The following is a 24,915-nucleotide window of genomic DNA, read 5'->3' as shown; positions in this document are numbered from 1 at the left end:
CCACATCCTATCTACAGAGTTCTTGTTATACAGAGATGCCATGGCAGGTGTCGTACTATAAAACTTTCCATGTCATTCAACTGCTTCTTTTGTATCGCGCAACCACATCTAGCGCTTGTTACTACGCAATGAACGGTGGGTAAATCGGTGAACAGCGGTCCAGCCAAAAATATCTTAGTGCTCAGGGCATATCTCCCTTGTTTCTATGGCCTGTAATCCTATTCTACTAACATTTTAAATGCGATAGTTAGTGGGGATGTATTGATGTGTGGATTTTTAGCATTAATTTTAATGAAACTTTACCAATAATATTTCTCATACGTCAGAATAACGTATGGGATACAATTTAAGTAAGATATCGATATACAGGTTGTGAGAAGCTGCAGTAGTTTTAGGCGGATGAGACGTTCGTTATGTAAAAATTGACGATTCAAAGTGTAATTATGTTACCTACTGAATAAAGATATTTTTGAATTTGAATTTGATATTTGTGTAGATTGGCTATAAAATTGATGTAAATATGTCTATAGTGCTAAAATATAACAATAAGCATCAAGTAAGTCGGAAAAACTCTGCCACTTGCGAGCTATTTGGCGTGCGCTGCAAAAAGTGTGAAAATTACGAATGCCTTGTACCTATGGTGGAAATGTTTCCTTTAAATAGTTCTACATAAAACTCTGCAAGATCATTACTTATTATCTTATAAGTAAGTATTGCCATTATCCATAATAGTTAACCATAAATAGTGTATTTAATACTATAATATCCAATTCTTATTTTGTTTTGAATAGATTCTTGTCAAAACAAATACTTTCATGCTGAGGACAAATATTTTAAAAGTTACAACGGGATGAAAAAATTATTACGCCCTGCTGTAATGGTTTGGTGTGGCGGCAGTCGCAGGAAGGTCGGGTGCATTGCGAGAGAGGTGGAAAAAATAATTATAAAAATCTCATTTAATCTGCAGGCGACTTGTGACCTACTCCAATAAGGATTGCGGACGTGAATTACGGATCTATGTAGGTAATTGTATCTCGGTGCCGGGAAATCAGCTTAACTCACCCTGATTGAGCCGAGTTGGTTCGAGTCGTGAAAATGAATTAGGTCCTCGCCGGATGGGAATGCAAAACCTATGAGTAATGAGACATAATAATAGGTTTTCTTGTGATTGTGTTCGACCTATGTAATGACCTATGATAAGTAATGTCCGAATAAATAAATAATTTATTTTTATTATTATTAAATAATTAGAATGTTTTCTGATTTTTAAGCACTCAGGAAAACATCGAAAAATTCTGACTCGGACGCGACTTGAACCCGCAGCTCTTTTCAATTAGGGACGAGCGTGTTAACCATTACCGGGTCCTCCTCGTGTCCATGCGAAATTATAAATTAAGTTTTAAATTTTTCTTTATTTTTTTTTCAATTAGAATGGTTCGTTGTGCACGATCTACTACTTTGGGAGAAATAACTTAGGGCGCATGATAAATTTTAAATTTTAGAAAGGATCCCTTCTCACCCACATGTTCTATACCCACTTTTATCCTTACCCGCGCCATAAACATAATGCGAACATCGTTTAACCGGAGTATCTACTTGTATATAAAGCCCTAGCCTGACATTACATATTTATGACAGAGTAAACTAAAAATTTCAGTGATTATTGAAGAAAGGCCTGTGTATGCTGATATTTTTGTGTTATCTACAAAGAAGACTTACGGAAAAAGCTCATTCAAACTGATGTAGCACCGCCATCACCGCGTTTCATTTCTGTGTGAACGAGTGCGTAACCAAACCTTAATAGTATAAAATTATCCGGGCGCAAACGCTCCCGACGCCATCTATATTGTGCATCCACCTCAATTTTTTATTATAACACAACTAGCGACCCGCCCCGGCTTCGCTCGGATGCAATGCTGAGGAAAAAACGAAATTATTTTCGTAAATAATTTACGATTCAAGTCTAAACTATTTTCGAGTGCGCGTGAGGTAAACCTAGCTCAGACGCTGGTGAGGAGCGGAGAGTTGCCGTTCTATACGTAGTATTATTCCTTATTGTATGCCGCTAAGTCGATTTACCCGCTGTTGATTACATAGTATCACAGGAGCCGTGGTAGCCCAGTTGGTAGAACGCTTGCCTCTCACTTTGAGGTCGCAGGTTCGAATCCAGCTCGGGCTTAAGCCAATGATGGACGAATTTGTTTTAGAATTCATGTTTGGATCATAATTTGGATTATCGCGTGCTCAGCGGTGAAGAAAAACATCGTGAGGAAACCCAATGCATTTTTGGAGGTAAGTATGTGACCTAACCTGTATTGTGCTGATTTTCCCTTCGCGGGTTGAACCAGACAGGCAGTCGCGTCTGTAAAAACCGGACCTGTCAAATTTTCAGGTTAGGTAAGCGGACCCTGTGAAAAACGGGATAATGCTAGGAAGGTGATGATTACGTAGTAACTCAATCGCGCGTGTTTGCGCGTTACCAAAGACGATAGGTCGAAAGATTTATAATACGATCGTTGTAGTTGCTTCAGTATAACGTTTCGTTTTGTACATGTTCAGGTCCCACCTTCTATGCTCCCGCGGCATCTCTATAAGAACTCTGTAGTATCAACCTTAAAACTAAATTCGGCTCCCCGATTCGCTTTTCCGGCTCCACGGGAAAATAGCCTGGACAATAGACCTTAGCATGTTTTTTTTAAACCCCTACGAAATACCCGCCATGTTACACAAAGGTACACGTTCTCTTCCTATTGTATTCTATTACCAGACCTTACGTGATGTACGATACGATATTGTATTTCGTATGTCGTTAATTCGATCTAAGGACTATTGTAACATTAACCTACGTGACCATTGACATACTATTAATAACTATACGTGACTATTGTAACACCACAATGTCGAGTTCGCCGAGATTTGTGCAAGATAACAGTACTTATTAAGCTATTAGGCTATTATATTGTACACCACTGCCTATAATGGGTAGTTTCCAACTAGTCAAATCAGTTACTTTTTACTAAACGTCAAAACACGAAATTACTATGGAATTAGTATGAAAGAAGCAACCGGTGACGTCATAGAAAAACGTGACGAAATGTCGCACTTATTATTACATTTTTCTTTATTCAGATTCATAAATAAGTTAAATAAAATAAAGAGAAAAGAAAATGTTTGTGAATGAAATGCTTAAAAGAAAGCTTAAGATCTGTCATTATTTAATAATCAGAATTTCATAATTTATCTTTGACCTAGTGAGCGAGTGAGAAGAGAGGATTGCGGAATGACAGGTAAATGGCGGACGGTTGTTTTTGAAAAGGGAAAACGTAGAAAATTATAAAACTTTTTAAATAAACAAAGATAAACAAATATAATCGTTTCCTTCATGTCCCACCTCACAATTTTTGACACACATAAGACACCTTTCTTAACAACTTTTTTAACATTCCTTATACATAAGTGTTTTCTTAAGTAATCCATTTAAGGCTCTATTTTAACCGACTTCATTATATTATTGATGAACAGGCTCTACGAGCACGGCGCCACGGTACTCGGATGTGCCGCAAGCGATCCAGTATGCGCTCGAGGAGATGCTGCAGCCAGTTCCCACAATCGAGGCTGACTGTGAGTACCTTGTACAGTGTACACATTTATTATGGTATAACGGCCGCTGTGGCCTGTTGGTTACTAGTTCTTGGAGGACCCGGATACGATTCCCGGTGGTGACATGATCACTTTGTGATTTGTGAGGACATTTCAGACTGATCACCCGATTGTCCAAAAGTAAGATGATCTGTACTTCGGAAGGTACGTTGGACTTAACAGTCAAACGCACGAAGGTATTAACATACCGGTAAGCATGTAGCCGGTACGTGAGCCATGCCGGGGGTTTTTGTGGACAATAATATAATCACCAGAGTTGATGAGGTCGCTCATTTACCTTATAACGCATACGAGAGAACCATGGAATAAGAAGACCAGGTATGCGCAAAACTGACAGCTAGCATTTCAAGGTTAGCCCAGCTGACGTCATCAGACCCTGCGTTGCCATTTCGTAATAAATAAATTACCCACGTCCAACGTTTTTAATTTACTTTACAAGAAAATTTACGTTTAGTAAAAGATTTACGTTCAGTTTTACAGATTTTTATATATGTGACAAGTAATAGTAATTAAATACATTAGTCAGTAATTCACTTAATTTTCAATAATAAAATTTACGTCCTTGGAATGTTGGAGATACCAATTGAATGGTAACACTTACGTCGTCAATGGGCTAGCAATGGCCGCTTGTCATGGGATTGAGCATACCTGGTCTTCTTATACCATGGAGAGAACAAGAGTTCATAAGAATCGAGTGCGTCGTGCACAGCTATTCTGAAGCAGTTTGGAGGTATTTATACTATTAGGTATATTTGTTAAACAATAGATGACGACTGTGTCGCCTGCTGCTCACATCGCAGGCAACTTAATTCATAACTGATTGTCACTTAAGCTACGTGGGTGGTAGTGTTTGGTTAAGTTTGATGTGACATGGTAAAGTTTGCATACACAGTTCTTACTTTGTAAGGGTGAGGCTCAATGAGTTGCCGGTACGCTGTGTCGATGCAGCGTGCAGCGTTACAATTATAAATAATTACCAACTACTTGGTCGGACAAATGGAGAGCGCTGACGGCTGCCATCCAAACTTTTTCAACGTATTGGGTGCCGCAAGAGCAACGCGGTGTAACAACTCAGTGCCGTCGTCGACGTCGCAGCGAGCGCAACGTACCGGTGCTAGATGTGTCAGAATTTGAACATAAATAAAGTAAAATTAAAAATTCAAATTCAAAAATATCTTTATTCACTAGATAACATAGCTACACTTTGATTCGATTTTTTTTTACACCACGAACGCCTCATCCGCCTAAAACTACTGCAGCTTCTCACAAACTGTACTTATAACAAAACGTGTTAAACGACATAGCTGCGTGACAACACATGATCTTCTCCACTTCGCCTCTATGGTGTCCTTGTCCACATCGCAATGTACGCGTGTCGCAAGCGTTGTGTGATCTCACTCTAATTTCGCATCTGACGGTACAGACTCGACTGCTAACTTGTACTATTTGTCAGGATGAGATTCGTATCCGGTAGTAAGTTTATAACTAATGCAATCTGCGAACTAGAAGGCAGGAGGTTTAATTTGACATCGAAATTGTATTTAAGTGAAAGTAATTATGTTTCTTAAAGGCAATTAGATAGGTCCGGTACTTGATAAGGTACGGGAGGGAGTAGATATATGCAGGTTGCAGGCATTCCCCTCTGCGAACATATATGTCCCCTGCGCGCTAGACTGAATCTAGGAGCGTAGCTGATACGACATCCTTGAAAAATGCCTAATTTGGCTAGTCAAATTTGTATAAAATCTGGCGTTGGCTCCATATTTTAGATGTTAAATCACATTATTACCATTTAATTCTCGTAAAACTTAAAAATATGAAATATAAACGTCCTGTTGTTTACGAATGTGTTGACCAACATGCTTCATACATTTTGCGGACTAGTCAAGCGACTATGGGCGATTGTTTTCTAATTGGCATGGAGATCATATTTGTCACTTTTATCGAACGCTAGTGATTTACCAGTTTGAAGATAGTTATCGATAGAAATGTCAGAAACAAAGGAGTCTACATATCCAGAGCCAAGCTTTTAACTATACACTCCATAAGTATACAAACCCTAAGTTTTGAAACTCTACATGTTAGGTAAAATATGTGGCTTGGTAGTTTCACTGCCATCACATGAGCGTAAGGTGAAAAAGCTATTATGACAAATTTAGTGACTGTTTATAGCTATTCTGTTGTAAGTATAGTTCTTGTAGTAATGAAACGGACAGACCCCATACACCTAACATGTAGGGTTTGTAAATGTAGAGTTAGAAACTTGGCCTCTACATGACATCTGATATTTTTTTGTCATTGCTACCGTCTTGGCAACATTTTACATGAAAATGTTTTTGTTGGGATTAATTATACAAACAATGATTAGCTTCATTATTTTAGCTGATGCAACGCATGTGGATCCTACTTGGATCAGCTTTCATAACTTTTATTCAAATAATTTACTCTAAACAAGAGGAAGAATTCATTATTTGATATTATATTAAGGTATCAGTATTTGCTGGCGAAATTTATTGTTTGTTTTGTATAGAATAGAATAAACAATGAATCCCTGATAGCCCATTTTGAGAACGCGTGACTTACATTGTAGTTACATGGGTTGAAATCATGGTTCGTGCTCTATACCACTGAATTCGACTTTATGAGTTGGGATTATAGATAAATGATATCACGTGGTTTACAGAATTTGTGTCCAGTTGATGGCAGTAGGCTTGCCTTCTATTACATGAGACTTAAATAGAGTGGATGTATATACTAAGTGCATGATGTCCGTTTGTGGAATTCTCTGGCTGAAAGCATTAGGAGAGCTTCGTCATTAGAATCTTTTAAAGGGCAAGTCAAGGCATGCTCCTTCCTTACTTCTACTCTTCATCTTCTTCCTTACTCTTCATCTTCATAATCTTTCTACTCCTTTTCTTTCATAGTATATGTAGTAGTTTAAGTATTGATATTTATTTATTATTTATAACAATTGTATGTTTATTATTATTATGTAGTTTATGTACTCGTAAGTGTATTTAACTTTTATTTATTTTTATACGTACAAGTATTCCTATGCTGTATTACATAATATTAAATATCTCCTATACTTAAAGGTTGCCTGGAAGAGATTGCAACTTAGCAATAAGGCCGCTTATTGTACTCCTATTTCTCTTTTGTTTTGTATTTTGTTTCTTCCTGTTTGAGCAATAAAGTATTTGTTATGTTATGTTATGTTATGTTATGTTATGTTATGTTATGTTATGTTATGTTATAATAAGTATACACCTCTGCTTGTCCTTATACATAATCGGAGATACAAACGTGATGCTGTTATGTTAACAATAATACTCGTACTAGCATAGCTTAGTGTGTTATAGGTGTGAAATTCCGTTCGGAATTCGCTGAGTTTTGTGTTTAGACATAATATTTTTTCATTCATCTTGTATTCAATGTTAAGCCCATGTCAAGCGCTGACGTTATGCAATGACCTGTGAAGTGCCGATGCATTTACAGAATGGACACCACCTTATCTTTTTTCACTTGAAATACTCGAAAATTGATACGTCATCGGCTTTAGAACCGCACCACAACGGTACGTTCACATACCTCCATTTGTACGACCAAATAGTACGGATAAAATATAAATTAACTAACATTTTCTAAGTAAAACGATCACAAAAACCCTTAACAACCCTAATTTACCATACTAACCCACTATACTGCTACGACGAAAGGTCAAACCATTATATTTTTTTATTATAATACCTGTATATACACCGTGATAGAAAAAAATCTCTCATTTTTACAATTTAAGTAATGTGAACATCAATATAATAAAAGAATAGGTTCTGTTAGGTACTCGTCAGGTCAAAACTTTGCGAAATATTTTTTGTGAGTGCAATAATAATTTAATTCTCTTTGGCGTGGGACTTTTTTACTTTGACCTGTGTTTATTCACAAAATGCATGGTGCTACGGCATAGATTTCTAGTAGTTTTTTTTGTTACACATACCCTCAGACACTCGACGCGGCTGATAATAAAAAGTCAGGCATTTTTGTAGTCACGCCTGAAAGGAGACACAAGAGTCTTTCTTGAATTTTTCATGTTGTTTACTTATCCTAGCGACCATTGAGATGTCTATGACTTTTTCTATTGTGATTCACCGTATACAACACACTCTTCCATTATTTGTATGAACTAAAATAGAATAAATCGCAAGGGATTCATAAAATGTGTTCAGATTTACACGCACATTTTGGCGAATGACATTAATGTGATGAAAAGATGTCGGCAACTTTGCTATTTGTTTGATTGTCAAGTAAGTATAACAGGATAAACGACTAGGTAAAAGATAAATCATAAAATGCTATTCAATTTCATTTTTTACTGATTTACGAATTTTGATTACGAATTACATGACGTTATTAATGACGTCATAAGTGTGCATTTCCAAAAACAAATCCACAGAAATGAATTGTTTTGACGTTACGTAAAATGTATCTTATTTGACTGGGTTATCCAAATCAAATCAATCCTTTTGCTTATTGGAGATATTTTTTTCAAATCCGAATAATACAACTGTAATATTATAAAATATTTATTCATTTATAATACTTTCAATAAAACGTTATTAATACAGCTTTTTATGTCATGAACAATAATAAAATGGCAATATATAAATATTGCTAGTTTCTTGAATAAAAGACAAAACTACGCGAAAGTCTAGTAGAATTAGTCAGTAACAAATGGAATGGCATAAAAGATATTTGATATATTTCAAGGGTCAATTGTTGGAATAGAATTTTTTTGAGAATCGTGAAGCGACGGCCTGATGATTGATCGCTAGAATTCGGACGAGGTCATCATGAACACTTCTGGTGGCCCAATGGGTACCTAATAATCGAAGTGTCGTTCGTAATCGACCCTACAACCCACACAATAGAAGATCTTGAATTCTTAGTCCATCTAAGGAGAATACAGCCACAGATGGATATTATTTAATTTTAAAAAGTAAAAGTTGTTGAGAAATAAATACCTATCAAACTTAAATCTGCTAAAAGCGAAGATCTTCTAAAATTATTCATCATCATCATCAACAGCCTATATACGTCCCACTGCTGGGCACAGGCCTCCCCTCAATCAACCGGAGGGGGTATGGAGCATACTCCACCACGCTGCTCCACTGCGGGTTGGTGGAGGTGTTTTTACGGCTAATAGCCGGGACCAACGGCTTAACATGCCCTCCGAAGCACGGAATCATCTTAGTTTTTCGACAAAAGTCCTTACCAAACAAAGGACAGTCTCACAAAGTGATTTCGACAATGTCCCCATCGGGAATCGAACCCGGACCTCCAGATCGTGAGCCTAACGCTCTAACCACTAGACCACGGAGGCTGTTAAAATTATTAACCGCGTGCAATCCCTAAGAGTTCTTTTGATCGGTCAAGTACTCTTACTGCACTGGCGTTCGAGGGTAATTAATAAATGAGTAATGTTGTTACTGTAATGTTGCAAATGTCTATATAAATAAATAAATATAGATAAATAAATAAATGAGGAACTTTCCAGGCTACGTTCCGTAAAACAATGTAATAAAGATTTAACGTGATAATTGCTTATTTTTTTTATAGCTCGAGTACATATTTATCCAAAAATATAATCTAATGGCAGAAGCATAAGTAAACAAAAATGATTGTTGCTTCATATTTAACCGTAACCGATGAAGTAGTAACCGGGACCAACAGAGGGACGTGCCTTCAGAGGGACGGATCAGAATCAGAATCATTTATTCAACGTAATTATCATGGATAAACTTGTTGAAGGTCAATGTAATATTTTTGAATTTAAGTACGTCATTTCGCAAGGTGTTATGGCTGAGGAGAAGAAATGACAAGAAACTGCAACAGCAACACATCTTTTAAATCAATGAGGGTACATTACAAGTTATTTAATAACTAGAGGAACACATTCAATACCAGACATTTTTATCATGTAGGTAATCATTAATCTTATAATAGGCTTTTTTACATCTTACTTATGGACAATCAGGCGATCAGCCTGTAATGTCCTAACCAAACTAGGGATCACAAAATGAATTTTGTGATATGTCCCCACCGGGATTTGAACCCGGGACCTCCGGATCGTGAGCCCAACGATCAAATCATTGGACCACGGAAGCCGTTAGTTAGAGTTAGGTTGATATACCTACCTAATATTCTGATTATTTCAACTTGATTCTCCTTTTTTATGATACCGTACCTACCGTGAAGGTACTAAGGGGTCTGTCTGTCTGTTCTAATTTTTAGGGGCCGTAACTAAACATTTTTGGCGGATTTACCACCAACAATAAGAATGAAAGGAATTTATTGCCAGTAACCAAAGAAAAAATAAGTAAAATAAAAATAGAGAGGAGTCCCCATACAACACACGAACAAGATCTATAGAACAAACGGTAATATATAATAAGTATACACAAGAGTCAAACTGTGTATGGTTATACATTGTTTTAAGTTTACGCGGTTATTATCATAATTAAAGCACATAATAAAGGGGGAGTCTCATATCTCCATTTAAACGCGGTAAGAACCCGTTATTATGTGCTTTAATTATGTGTATGGTTATACCGTAAACTATAAAGAAAAATAACAAATAATAAAAATCAGCGAAGTGTGAGACTGGCAAAAATGCTGGTAACCTTCTCAGTGCACCAGTCAAAGGGTGGTATTAATATACTAATATCAGCTGAGACTGCCCTCAAGATGATGCTCAAGTCCCTGTTTTTATATAAGAACTGTCACATCACATCTTGATGGTAGTCTCGAAGCTTAGTTTATTAATACCCCCAATTCGCACTTGACCGAATTTATTTTAATTCTTCGAATTCCTCGTCATTGTATATGCATACCGAGATATTTCGCGAAAACTTTTCAAATTAAGAACTCTAAGGTGCTTTACCGTAAGATTTTTAGGACTCCTTAACTAAAGTAGGAAAAGTTGACCTTTATAATCTCCGAGAGTGATAGAACTTTATGATTTACGTGCACAAATTGTATATTTATCCAGTTGACAAACTCCTGAACAACGCGCGGCAGAAGCTGAACGTGCTGATGGCAGCGGTGGCGAAGCTGGATCTGTCTGAGGAGATCCGGCAGTCGGCCAACATGTTCTACCACAACATCCTCGCCAGGGCCATGCGGGAGAACTACAAGGAGGACGTGGTCGTAGAGGGAGGTCAGACAACCATCATTGTCATAATGTACAGGTGTCTGTGGACATACGGCAACACAAAATCCTTGCCATATCAGATGTAGAATCATCCTTCATTGCGGAACGTGATTCAAATAACCAAAATGACAATCAATTAAAATGAAACACACTCGAAATTTCAAAACAAAAAAACTTTCTATTTAGTTGCCCATGCAAATCCACAATAAGGTAAGATTCATATTTTTTTCTATTCATCCTTTCCCGTATCAGTGCATGCAACGCTTTACTTGTATATATATTACCAGTAAGTATGTTTAGAACCTTCCAGTCTAACCATTCTAAAGGCTTTTACTAACAAGAACGTATGATTAGTTAGTTTAGCTCTTACAGGTCGGTGAATTTCGATCATGATTTCGATAAACATGGATACGTCAATTTGTTACATGTATTGCAACTATTTGCAACCCATGTGTCACACAATAGTCGTAGATAGGTAAACCCTGCCCTAACTCCGTTTCAGAGTGTAAAATACTCCCAAACGTGCACGGTTTCCCACGATCTTTTCTTCCGTTGAGCTATGTGGGTCGGAATGAGAATAAATTCTCACCGGACCTTCAGACAACTTTATGTGCAACTACACATACACTTGCGATTTAAAAAATGCATTCGGATTCAATTTTATAGCTGATTTTGTGAACGGATTAGTTGGATATCGAATTGTAATTAAGCAAGTAACGTACTTATTCGTTTGTTACGCGTTGATAAACTCTTTAGTATAATTATCACTATAGGAAAAACCACAAGTTACATCAAAAACCCTACTTAATTTCTGAACACATAAAATACTCATTCGAAAGTAAAAAAATATTGTAGTAAGTCTTTTTAATTCTACAAGGGAATTTTGCAATGTGTATGTAGAATCTAGTCACGCGTACGTCAAAAGCAGCGCAGGCGCTAGCCGCAGCGCGGTGACTAGATGCTACGAGGGAAAAGGTCAGCAAAAAGAAAAAACCTAAAATAATTTGGCATTTTCCTCTTTGTTCCCATACACGTGGAAGGCACTAACTACAAAATCCCTTTGTGGCCCACCACAGTGTCCACAATGGCCTGTGAGAACTAGAATATGACTCTTAAAAGTTTTTATATTTGCTCTTCAGTATGCTGTAATCCGAAAATATATTGTGTAACATTTACAAGCGCAGTTTATGTCATAAAAGCTCTGGTAGCCCGTGTAATGTCCAATTGTCACGGGATTTTTTATAATTGAACAACGGAAGTCAATGGGAAGCTTTATAGAATAGAAATGGAAACAATATACCTATTCTATGAAACTAATTGATTACTAATACCTAATGAATGGGATAATGAAAAAAGCCGCCCAAGAGCGTGTTGGAAACAGAGGGTTCCGTGGCCATTTTAATTTATAATAAGGATGTGTTTTTTAACGGTTTTTTTTACATTATTTTGCGTATGAACAGACAGGTGTTTTATCAACAGCTGAAACAAAACAAAGTTTTTAATTTAAAAAAACAATATATCGGAAATATTTTTAGAAACACTGAATACATCCTCTTATCGCTTAATAGAGTCGCAGACAGGCAAAAGTCAACCCAATCTAAGGCGTAATCATCACAAGAATTAACGCGCTGATTCCTATTACAGGTGGTAACAAAGGCTATGATTATGATGATATAAAGGCTGGTGAAATAAAATCTTATCTGTTCAATTTTGTGCGATGCTCATACCATCCCGGAATACTTACAGCTATGAGATACAAATAAACGAAAAGTGGCACCTAGTAAATACTAGTACTTGTGATGTGCCTTTATGAAATAAGTTGTGAACAAAACACTAAAATCACTCGCTCGTACCTACACGTCATAGAAACTTCCCGAAGCAGAAATTAAAGTTCCTAATTCCGTTTTAGCTCGTTTTCCACTGTAAGCGGTGCGAACTGTAGGATTTCCAATTAAGTTGCAACTACAAGGAGCAGCTTCCACTAAATACGAGAGCACTGCTGCTACTTTGCGATTGTGAGTCTGGTGAATACTATAAGGAACCCCTCCAAGTGAGACGCGGATTTTCTCTTGGCCACAGTAATACTCGTATTTTCATCCTTCCACACGACATTGTTACGTAGCCGGGGCTTTACAAACACTTAATCTTCAACTTTTCACTACACTCTGACTCTAAAATTGAAGCATCCTCGTGTAACCCTCATATTATTATGTAACGTTAGAACCACGTGTGCTATAAGGCGGATTGTAGTTAGGGGAAGCGAAAATCGTGGAGAAATATGCCCGCGAAAATGTTTTCTGAAGTATTTTTACTAATGTGAAATAGGCTACTTGATAACTTAGTCAAATGAGTACGTTGCTTGTTTAAAAGAAACGACAAAACAAAAATTTTCAATTGAATTTCTATTTTTTTATTATCTTTATTACAACTTCCCGCCACTGTTGATACGAAGTTCTAAGATAGATATGATGAACCTTTTATGGTAATATTAACATAACTAATTGTTCAACATGTTCGAAAGAACACTAGGTATACCCAAAACTATATGTATGAATATATTAATAAATAGAGGTATTTGTACATTATAATAAACAAGTTTATGTATATGATAATATGGATGTTGTTTTTACAGCCGTGTGTTATTTTCCTTGTAAACGCTTGGGCAACGTGTACGTTATCGTAGTACTAGCGGATTTCCTAGCACTTGTCATTTGATGATTGAATTATTGTCAACAACACAGCGAGTCGCGGACTCATTACATTACTTCATTTGCCGATTGAAAACCTGCGATTAGGGCACGTTCAGAGTTGTACCTAAGCTTTGGGCACGTTAGCACTCTGTGTGTACACTCCAAATGTTGTACCAAAAATTCAAATTCAAAAATATCTTTGTTGGTAACATAGTTACACTTTGAATCAGTGGCGGCAAATCTACAATAAGTCACGTCAAAAAAAATCGTCAATGTTTACATAACGAATACGACCACAACCTGTTTAGCCAAGGAAAAGAAGCTGCAAGAAAAACATTACCGGGAGCCCTCAGCGCTCCCCATTTGTCTGGCCAAGTAGTTAATTCCATCTGAGGCAAACTTACAATAAGTCACGTTAAAAAAGCTCCGAATGTCTACTATTCGTATGGGTGTAGTACTTAAATCATTCTACGTAAGTATGACGTAGTATTTTTAATAAGGATGATGCTGGGGTTAAAAATAAGATTTATCCTGTAATCAATTCTTCGCGCCCGCTTGGTAGCGTGAATCAACCTTAATAGTGTTATACGCTCAATGAAATATGCGTGATATTCGAAGTATCTACTCGTATATAAACGGGCCTACAAATGTGTCTCTCTACATTATTTATGAACCGTACCATCTAAAATCACCCTTGGTTTGATACATCGTCGGATTGCCTGCCTGTTCGCACTTCGTTATATGTCACACCTGGAAACATCAATTACTGCCACATCTATCGCTTTTCTATGTTCTTATAATACGCGTTATATGTTTGTCTGGCAGGACTGATTGAGTTCGAGATGGAGGATCCCAATGTACCGAGCCATGCCATCGTGAAGTTACGTAGCAAGCAGCTGGTAGACGCCCAGGTCAGCGAGTTTGACGTGCCTGATTTACCCCAGAAGAAGTAGAACATTGCTCTTGCAAGGTCTTGAAGGGAAGAATTCTGTTTAATTTTTGTTATGATGAATATGTAGTAGTCTTAGATGTATCGATACCCGCAAATGAATGGTCAGTTTACGATTATGAGATAATAAAAAAGCGGCTGCGCTATTTAAACATAAACACTGACTTCCCCTTCATCAAATAGATGGGGGGGTACGGAAAATACTCCACAAGGCTACTCCACTATACACTCCGCTATTTAAAAGCAAAGCTTAAAATTCCTTACCAGTTATAATATTCATTTAATATAATTGTTGTGGATTTGTTTGTAATAAAAATTTACGTATTTTTTAGAACGTGTGTTTTATTTGCTCATATTGTTAATATCTACCTGGAGATGGAACGAATTATTTTCTTTGAGCTATTAAAGCAAAAAGAATTCACGTTCACGCCACGTTCATAGAATATTTATCGACGTTTCATATCACATTATCAAGAATGATATCAATTTTATTGTAGTACTTACTGATGAACTGGTAATGATATGAGATATGTTTGCGTACAATATTGTAGACTTGACACACTGTCCTCATTATAAGTACCTGAAGCAAAATAATATGTACTCATTATTTATTACCTATACATTTGTAGACAAGGTCACAACTACTTATACTACTACGAAAATTATATTTGCTTTTCCACTAATTTCTTGGCATAAAAAACGACGTCATCTCACGACGGTGTCAAAATAACTTTTTTTTGGCATGACTCGGTTTTCGTATTTGCCACCGACAAAATGAGGAAACATTTCATAATAATAAAAGGAACAGGATCAAAGGATCAGAGGATAGGGATATATAGGATAGGATTATAATTTTATATCATTAGAACAGATAAATATGAATAAGAATTTATATATATCAATGTAATTATATGAAAGAAGGATAGGGATACTAGTAGATAAAGGGATATTTCATCATCAGCCGTACGACGCCCACTGCTGGGCATAGGCCTCCCCCAAGGATCTCCACGACGATCGGTCCTGCGCTGCCCGCATCGAGCGGCTTCCCGCGACCTTCACCAGATCGTCTGTCCACCTTGTAGCGTGCCTACCCACTGAGAGTCGTCCGGCACGTGGTCGCCATTCTAGAACCTTTCCGCCCCAGCGGCCATCGGTTCTCCTCCTGTGTCCTGCCCACTGCCACTTCAGCTTTGCAATTCTCCGAGCTAGGATATTTATAAAGGGATATTTATAGAAAGTAAATTACGATATAAAAAATGAGTGTTATTTACAGCACAAGCAAGAAATGTGTGGTTAACATCGGCAACGTCCAGCCCAGAGTCACAAGTCAGAGAATCAGGTCCAAATTATGACGGTCTATTATATACCAAATTTAGCGAGTTGAGCTGGGCTGGGTTACAAGTGTGTCCTAATCGCATACGGATAAGACAACTTCAAATTGCCTGTTATTTACATGATACTGAACACAAGTGTAAAAAGGCACATCTCACAGGCATCCCCACTTTGCTTCATAGAGGCACCGATACCAAAATCAAGAGCGGATCTAGCTTTTATGGGGTTATCAGGTCGCAGACGGCCTATTACCGTAGAGAGATAAAATTGCAGTGGCCACCCATTTTTTGTTGGTAGTCTACCAAAGTGAACTGACGACGTGTACCACGACCAACACGGGGACCCAACCTGTCGCCCTGTCCTGACCCTTCAAGTAGTCTGTTGTAGGGTTAAACGCTGTGTTCAACATATTTCGTCATAACGAAGAAATGGGCAGCGAGAGAAAATGCATTAGGTATTTCATACGTAAGTATCATTATGGTTCAGAAGTAATATTAAGTTTGTTGAAAAGCACGGAGCTTCCCGAATGCACCGAAATCGAAAACTTGGAGACGTACTAAGAGAGCCCTCAGGCGGTTCTGTTTACTTTGAGAGTGATTGACGAAATACGTGTGCGTCAAGCTAGCGGCCTCAAAAAAAAAATGGGCACGAAAAAATAATTTGACCATACCAAAAAATAGTACTCTTATTGAAAAAAATAGTACCTGTTGTAAAAAAATTAGTACCATCACGGTTCTGGATTTATAGCCATGTTTTATTGCACTTGCTAGCTTGACGGTGAGCGAAATTTGGCGAGAGTTAACGACAAGGTCTTTCGCTTTGATTTAAACGCCAAAAAATAGTACCGAAATAGTACTCACCCCCTGCAAAATACCGAAAGTAGTATTTCAACGGTTCCAAAGTTATAAAGGCAGTTCTTTGATCCCGCTAGCTTGACGTTTTGAAAATACCTATTATCTGGGGAACGCTTGCATACTTCAGTATGTAACTAATGTCAATAAACTCGTATGAAATAGTACTCCCTACCATCATAATTTTGATCCGATTCTCTTTGTAGAAATGTTAAAAAATCATCATAACCTATGCCATACATTTGTTGTTGATACAGTCACGTAGACAATTACATAACCTCACAATTTATTCGTAAGTATTGCCATTTTGGAGGTCTACCCTACCATTTCTTTGCACTTCAGTGCTGCTATTACAAAAAATTCCTATTGCATACACCCATATGCACTAATTTTAATAGAAAATGGCTGCATGGGTCTAGTTCTTATCGAAAACAATCTGTGATTTTAATACATCATAATACATTTTTAATCTGCTGTTTTATTTTATAATTTATACCTTCATATACCTTCATGTTGAATTTGTTACGGATCGAAGTGTTTGTTAATAAACAATTTGCAGTATTTGTAGAATAACTCAAAGAGTTTCAACAATGATATTACTTTCATCTAACAACCCTGGCACTTCACCAATTTTTACCCAAAAATGGGGAAAAATACTGAAATCTGACAACATTCTTGACCATGTGTAATAATTTTGTTCGCGACTGTACTCGTCTTGATAAATGTATGACATAGGTTATAATGACTTTTTGACATATTTCTACAAAGAGAATCAGGTCCAAATTATGATGGTAGGGAGTACTATTTCATACGAGTTTATTGACATTAGTTACAAACTGAAGTATGCGAGCATTCCCCAGATAATAGGTATTTTCAAAACGTCAAGCTAGCGGGATCAAAGAACTACCTTTATAACTTTGGAACCGTTGAAGTACTACTTTCGGTATTTTGCAGGGGGTGAGTACTATTTCGATACTATTTTTTGGCGTTTAAATCAAAGCGAAAGACCTTGTCGTTAACTCTCGCCAAATTTCGCTCACCGTCAAGCTAGCAAGTGCAATAAAACATGGCTATAAATCCAGAACCGTGATGGTACTAATTTTTTTACAACAGGTACTATTTTTTTCAATAAGAGTACTATTTTTTGGTATGGTCAAATTATTTTTTCGTGCCCATTTTTTTTTTGAGGCCGCTAGCTTGACGCACACCGAAATACGGTTCAAAGTAGCGGTGGAAGTTCGATTACATCCGTCGGGCCAGTTGCACAGGCAGTTGATAGTCGGAGTGGTTGATTTCTCTTAATTGATTATATTCATTGCGTTACTTATTGAAGGAAACACATCCGTAACATCAAGCGCTTGCATACAGCAACTTTTTGTAGCGATGGACACGCGCGTTTGTGAAACCCGTATGTACAGTGCGCGTATCTCTCAAAATAAGGTAACTGTGAGGACTGGTTTTTTTTTTAAAATAGGTGAAATAAGGTTTGTTGTTGTTCACATTTTGCAACGGTGCTGAATCGCGTTTGTATTGCAGTAGAGCAGAAGTGCTCTAGACAAAGGCGGCCGCTCGGCACTGCAAACACTCCATCTCCCCGATACCGACCGCGTCAGCAATAAAATTACAAGCCTTAAGTCGAGGCTCGTAAACTCAACGCACACAGGCGGTGTGTTCTGTGACGAGAAGGATGACCTTAAGTGAAACACGCGCCGTCCGAAATATCTGTTTGAACATGTGCATTTAAACTCGCACACAACAAACGCTCCTGGTAATATGTTAGTATGTATACAGACTCTTTAAGGGCTGTTAGAGCAATGTATTCCCTTTGTTTATGTTAGGGACATTGACCGTACATGTTCTGTATGTGCATAATTTTCGTGGTAGTGTACATTCGCTTGTGTATTCGCTTCACTAATGTAAGGAGATACTGTGTATACTAAAACCTAAGCCAAAGCTTTCAACGTACGGGGTATTAATGCAATGAATTCAGGAGCTCAGTATTCAACGTGAATTAACCTATCGGTGCCTATTTAATACGGGGTAAGTATTCTACTAATACCCGGCACCTTGCACCATCGATCCTCTGCTGGAACCAAGGTCGTTACATTTGCCTAATCGAGGTCTCCACTCGACAACCCGTTTGCCTCATCGATTATCGGCTCTGCAATGGCCACATTCACTGATCCAATATCACCCAACAATTTGAATGTAACCAATGAAAAGAAGTAAGTATATTGTAAAAGGGGACGTTGAATTAAATACGAAATAGTTTTTATGGTGTGTAATTGCGCTATTATTCGTTGGCGCCTGGAAAAATGACAACAGACAATCTACTCTTTTCTTTATAAAACCACAGACTAAAAACGTATCGAATGTGACAAGTTTAAACTATGCCTGTATCAATTTATACTAAGTGTAATCTACCAAGGAGCATAATCATGGGAAAAATAACAGCTCCACTCAGCTTCAACACAGCACACCACAGTTACACAGCCATCAGCGATCTCTGCACGGCATTGAGGACTTTGCAGACTACGTTCACCAAAAACAATATAGTATAGTATTATACAAACGTGATAATTGACAACATTTCAAATTTTTAAGCCGTGGTTTTTTTGTGCTATTTCGAAAGTACTTGTTTAAATAGAAGACACGTATTTTTTCTTTTCAAGATTTTTCCACTAGAAGTTACAAAAAATATTTTTTGAAAATTGGATTCTGCCATTGATAGAATGAAGGCAGTATAATGTAATGTACCTTTGCATGCGTATTTAAAACAAGTCGCAAACAAAGTGTCATGTTATGTAAGACATTTACTTTTTTTATAATTTTTATGTAAAGGTCTGAACTTATTATGCCTTCCTCTTCTGACCTCGTGGATTTTTCAATATATTTTTATTATTACTGAATTAAAAAATCTGAAAAAATGTGTTTTGTGTAAATCATAGAAATATCTCGAAATGGTTTTCGATTTAAGGCACCTTAGTAAAAATGAAATGTTGTCAATTGTTTACCTATTTTCTCATTACTCGGGTACATAATTATTCCATAATACAATGTAAAAAAATCTGTACAGCGCCAGCTATATTGTTTTTCTGGAAAGGCCCCCATTTACCTTGTACGACATGTTGTACAAATGACAAGGAGATTCAAATTCAAATTCAAAAATATCTTTATTCGGTAGGTAACATAGTTACACTTTGAATCGTCAATTTTTACATAACGAACGTCTCATCCGCCTAAAACTATTTCATGATTTCTTTGTATCATTTCTAACATCAGTGTATGTACGATGAGTGTGAGTTTATATCAGGCGTGAGTTTATAGTAAGGTATATACTTACACAAAAAATAAAACTACAAGAAAGCTTTGTCTAAATGTGAAGTGATGACATTAAGGGTAACATCATGTATACATATATAAACTTCGTGATGGGGTGAGCAGAGCCAAAAGTAATCAGAATACAACTTACAACGTTATAACCACTCTAGATACGAAAACGTGAGAATTGATATATAAAAAATTAGATATTTATAATATTCAATAGTCCATAGGCACAACTTTTCATTTTTAATACTGTTTTGTAAACGAGTACCTACTTTAAAAGAATTATTCTTTTTTTTCTCACAAGCACATGTCTAAACGTCTGGCGAAGTTAATAACTTATTTACAAACATGCTACATTACAAACCCTACATCGTCAAAAATTTACCTAAACTGCCTGTAAACAGTATTAGTACAATATCATACGAAGTTCTGTTCACTCCTTCCTTTTTAATTTTAAATAAACTCAGGTCGGAGTTTTCAGTAGGACTAAGTGGAAAACACTTGTGGTATTATTGTTTTCACCTCTACGGCAAGTATAAGGTGCTTTTCCGGCGTAAAAATATTGTGGAAAGTCCGTTTTATCAACTTAAGAGAAAAAGTAAGTAGCATTTTAATTTTACGATCCGATTTTCCTGTAATAATAGTAGGCAAGGATAGTAGCCAAACCTCCTGCCAATCTGAGTGTAAAAACATTTTGTATTACGTACGATATTGAAATTTAAATTTGTGGTTTGAATTTAACATTTTTAGAAGAAAAATATTTAAAATTCAAAGGCAAATAATGTCCGTTATTGGTAGAAATCAGTTTTGTTCTCGGTTTTAGATCATTCCTTTGTTTATTTTTCCTAGACAATGGTTATAATTAAATAGTTATACGTATATTATTAAAAACACGATGTATGATCGTAAGTATCCTGTGTCGAACTTGGACTAATGGACGAACTATTGTTTTGTCGTCAGTACCTGAAATGAAATAGTGTTGTTGTCATTAATTTAACTGAGTACTATAGAGTCTACACAACATTACCAATTTATTAAATATATGACGTTTAGATCTTGTTGATTGTAGACTATTATATTACATTATGTTCCATTGCAGATAACATCGTAATATTAGTAGGATATTAAAAACCTTGGATTATTGTATTGGATTATTTTTACTCTAACAAATCTATTTAATTATATTAAGTATGTATTTTTCCACTCAAATAGGTAGGTATATGTTTTGATATGGTATAAAAATATGTCCTTTTAAAAAAATAATCAATAAAAATCATTAGCCAACTTACATTGGATGTTAGGATCATTCAAATAGTAACAAGGGAATCATCCACATGTATGGCAAATACCATCCACGGCTTATTTCCAAATATAATATTGTGAAAAGTAACATATAGGTAAGTAACGGCCTCCGTGGACCAGTGGTTGAACGCTGGGCTCACGATCCGGAGGGCCCGGGTTCGAATCCCGGTGGGGACATATCACAAAAAATCACTTTGTGATCCCTAGTTTGTTTAGGACATCCACCAAAGGCCCCTGACGTGACTCAAGTAACGACTACGTACTTACATCAGTAAGTAGTAACCGGGACCAATGGCTTAACGTGCCTTCCGAAGCACGGATCATCTTACATCTGGACAATCAGGTGATCAGCCTGCAATGTCCTAACCAAACTAAGGATCACAAAGTGATTTGTCCACACCGGGATTCGAACCCGGAACCTCCGGATCGCGAGCTGAACGCTCAACCACTGGACCACGGAGGCTGTAATACCTATAAAACATGTCAAACGTATATTTACTTTCTAACCCAACTTTCAAACGCAGATCATTGAAGCACGTGAAATATTACAGGAGAGTGCAGCCAACTTGGGCGCCTCGTGAGATCCCGTAAGACTATCCCTACGAGTTCCGTTTAATAAGCAGCGAGGAAATTATTAGGTACCTTTCCTGGGCTCCCTGCCAGACATATATTCCCAAGTTAGGGGTCATTAAGTCTAATTTCGAACAACTGTAGTTTATTTCAAAGTGAGGTGAGGGTAGGTATATATTAAGTTCTCCTGGCAGCTGTAACTAGGGGGCATAAGTCTACGAGGCACGGCCGCCAAGACATAGGTACCACCGAACATGTAGCTGGGAATGCGAAACCATAAATCAAGGTTTCACTCGAGGTGCCTATTATTGTGTTACGTTAACCGAAGTGGAAATTCTGAACTACTCAGCCAAATATAATGTACATCTATTACAGTTTTGATGAATTTCATGTCAACAGTAATGCTTGTATTGTGTGATGTAAGTACAAAATTTATAATGGTTATTGCGCATATTTCTTACATTTATAAATGTTCAACCAACGTCAACTACAGGACTCGAATTTATAAGTAAGATTTATATTGTCTGATACTCAAATAATGTGTGAAACATCCCTAAGATAGCAGGTTATTGGCCACACACCACCCATACGTCCAAAGTGATTGCTCTTAGGGGTGTGATCATGCTAGCAATCGTATCAACTGAACTATATAGTTAAGAGAAATAATAGATCTTATTACCTACAATAGTGGCCCCGATTCCTGCAGACACCTGGTAATTTTATTTTTAGTATACCAGTCATTTTCGAAAAGAAAGGGACGGATGATCGTCAACAAGTCATCAAAACGAATGAATAACCCGGGCGAATAAAATAGGCATCTCGCTGGTATGCAGTCCGTTTGACGTCCGATGTAAAATTTTTAGACAGTCGTTTCAGATTTCTGCTTGAAATTGACGTGTGTTCCATAAATTTGATGTCTGTCGATTACCCGTCCGTTTCTTTTTCAGTGGATAATAAAATGACAGATATAATTTAAAATAAAATTAGATGGCGTCTGCAGGAATTAGCACCATTATGACACTAATAGTTGTTAATATTGTTGCTACTATAGCTGGTTGCGCCAACTTCAAGATTTTAAATGTAATCAACAAAATATTTATTTTTTAAGTTTAATTTTATAAATTACTTTTTTATATTGATTCTGCGTACAATAATAATAAAGTACTTCCAATATTATTGTTTTATTACTGATGTATAATCCATAGAACGAACATATAAATGTAATGTAGGCACGTGTTGTAACCACATTATCACTCATTATCAGCGATGGTATACGTAAACAGAGGTTAAATTATCAAATATTTACCACCGCGCTACTGATAGCACCAAACTAGGTGCAAGTAAAAATATAACTCTATAAGTACTTTAAGGGCAAACAATGACTTTAAAACTACCGTGTGAAAGTTAAAACGACGCTAAACTCCAATAATAATATCAAGAATTCTAGATAAGAGATAGCATATCAAAGATTATCTGAAAAGTTTTAACATATCATTGAACCGATAGGTGAGTTCTGAAAGAAGTGAGTATAATCAAATCAAGCCCGGATCTGTACACACCGTGTTTACTTTGTGACGCAGTTGATTAAGGGGCCATAATTCATGAACACATTATAAAACCGAAATTCAATGTAGACAGGTGCGTCGCGAGGCCGGCGCGCGCGCAGTGCTCTTTAGTTTACAGCGTAATGACTCGATGCCGTTTCGCATTTGTCGATATTGTTATCGCCGTAGTTGGTTCTCTATGATTAAATGATTTGTACAGGTGTTGAGTTGTGGAACACTTGTGGCGACACTCGTTGATAAAGGTTTCTAAATATCAGTGCCATGGGAAATACCTAGAACAATTTGTGACCTACATAAGTGTTGAGTTGGTGAATGTATATTAAGTGTGATCGCGGTGACAAAACTACTCCAACATGGATCGATTTAGGCAAAAAACTAAGAAGGAAAAGCCGTTGAAACATGTCGACAAGGACAACACTCCTTCATTTATCGCGGACGTGAAATCTATAAAGGAGAATTTGAAGATAAAAGAAATACTTCGAACAGTGAAAATGAATAGCAGCATGAGAGTTAAGGCGCCGCGAGGAAGTAAGGTGATGAATACCAAAGATTTTAATGACAACGATGACCTTTTTGATGATGACTTAAACAGTGACTCGTCAGAGCAGCAACCATCAGAAGAGCCTACGAGTGCAACAAATCTTGATGTGATTGTTGCTGGCCAAGAAACAGAAAATAACGACTCAGGTACTGGTAACGAAAGGTCCATGGTTGGCGATGTGCCAGAACTTGAAATTCCTGAAAAGGAAAATACTGGAGACAAGGATGTTCAAAAGGTAGACTCTTTAAAAGGTAGTTCGGAGAAAATACAAGAAACGCAGATAGTTGAACATCCTGAACCTGAAATCCAACGAAATCCACTTGAAAGTGAAGTCACTCTCAACCGCACAACAAGTCATTACGCCACTCCTGACGTCAAGTTCCGCGTCGACAACGCGAATCTGAAAAGTCGGGACAGAAAATTATCCCTTGACCATACGATGTTGTCTCGGCGGGAAGGTTTATCGAAGTCTGAACTTGACCTTAATTCAATAGGAAAATCCCCATTGGAAAGAAAATCTTCATTCTTTAGAAAAAAGATGGACAGCTTTCTTAAGAACACGACGGAAATTTTTAAGAGGCAGTCTCAGGGTAGCAAACCTCAGGCCATACAGCGCAAAGGTTCCATGTCGGTGTCTCTTCAGTCATTAAATGAGAACACCGCAGACTACGGGAGCATGATGAAAAATCAAGTAATTATTTCATTATTCTTGTTTTTAATATGCATTTTTCAGCCCGTGGCTTGTTTCCAACTAACTAACAACGTAGTGAAATATTAATGGCAAGTTAGTACTGGTATGGAAACGGGGTCTTAAGTTTGTTCAAAGTATTACCCTACAGAAATATATTGTAAGATGCATTTTTATTTATTACCTAGGTAATATTAATAAGTTGAGCGTCCATGAATTACGAACATGAACAC

General features: G+C 37.0%; 2 protein-coding genes across 8 annotated transcripts in view; both read left to right on the top strand.

Moving 5' to 3' along the window:
• Positions 1 to 14,757, top strand: part of LOC126380516 (uncharacterized) — a 55,771-nt gene extending 41,014 nt beyond the window's left edge. Inside the window, exons 9-11 of one of the 2 annotated variants that reach the window (XM_050029978.1) lie at positions 3,523 to 3,621; positions 10,706 to 10,873; positions 14,383 to 14,757. In XM_050029978.1, the coding sequence (XP_049885935.1) occupies positions 3,523 to 3,621; positions 10,706 to 10,873; positions 14,383 to 14,510 (395 nt within the window). In that variant the 3' untranslated portion in view covers positions 14,511 to 14,757. Of the gene's footprint in view, positions 1 to 3,522; positions 3,622 to 10,705; positions 10,874 to 13,601; positions 13,728 to 14,382 lie in introns of those variants that run through there. The other variant, XR_007568482.1, reaches the window with a different exon arrangement.
• Positions 14,758 to 23,483: 8,726 nt separating this feature from the next.
• Positions 23,484 to 24,915, top strand: part of LOC126380500 (pleckstrin homology domain-containing family G member 5) — a 70,624-nt gene continuing 69,192 nt past the window's right edge. For all 6 annotated transcript variants that reach the window (XR_007568480.1, XR_007568481.1, XM_050029944.1 and 3 more), the window contains exon 1: positions 23,484 to 24,685. Coding sequence is in view for 4 of the 6 variants with exons in the window: in XM_050029944.1 (XP_049885901.1) it covers positions 23,807 to 24,685 (879 nt within the window). In the remaining 2 variants the exon portion in view is untranslated. The remainder of the gene's footprint in view (positions 24,686 to 24,915) is intronic.

Source organism: Pectinophora gossypiella, chromosome Z, assembly GCF_024362695.1.
Source record: "Pectinophora gossypiella chromosome Z, ilPecGoss1.1, whole genome shotgun sequence".
NCBI classification, from domain to species: domain Eukaryota; kingdom Metazoa; phylum Arthropoda; class Insecta; order Lepidoptera; family Gelechiidae; genus Pectinophora; species Pectinophora gossypiella.
Note: the sequence above shows the minus strand (reverse complement) of the source record. Positions and strands in the feature narration are given on the sequence as shown.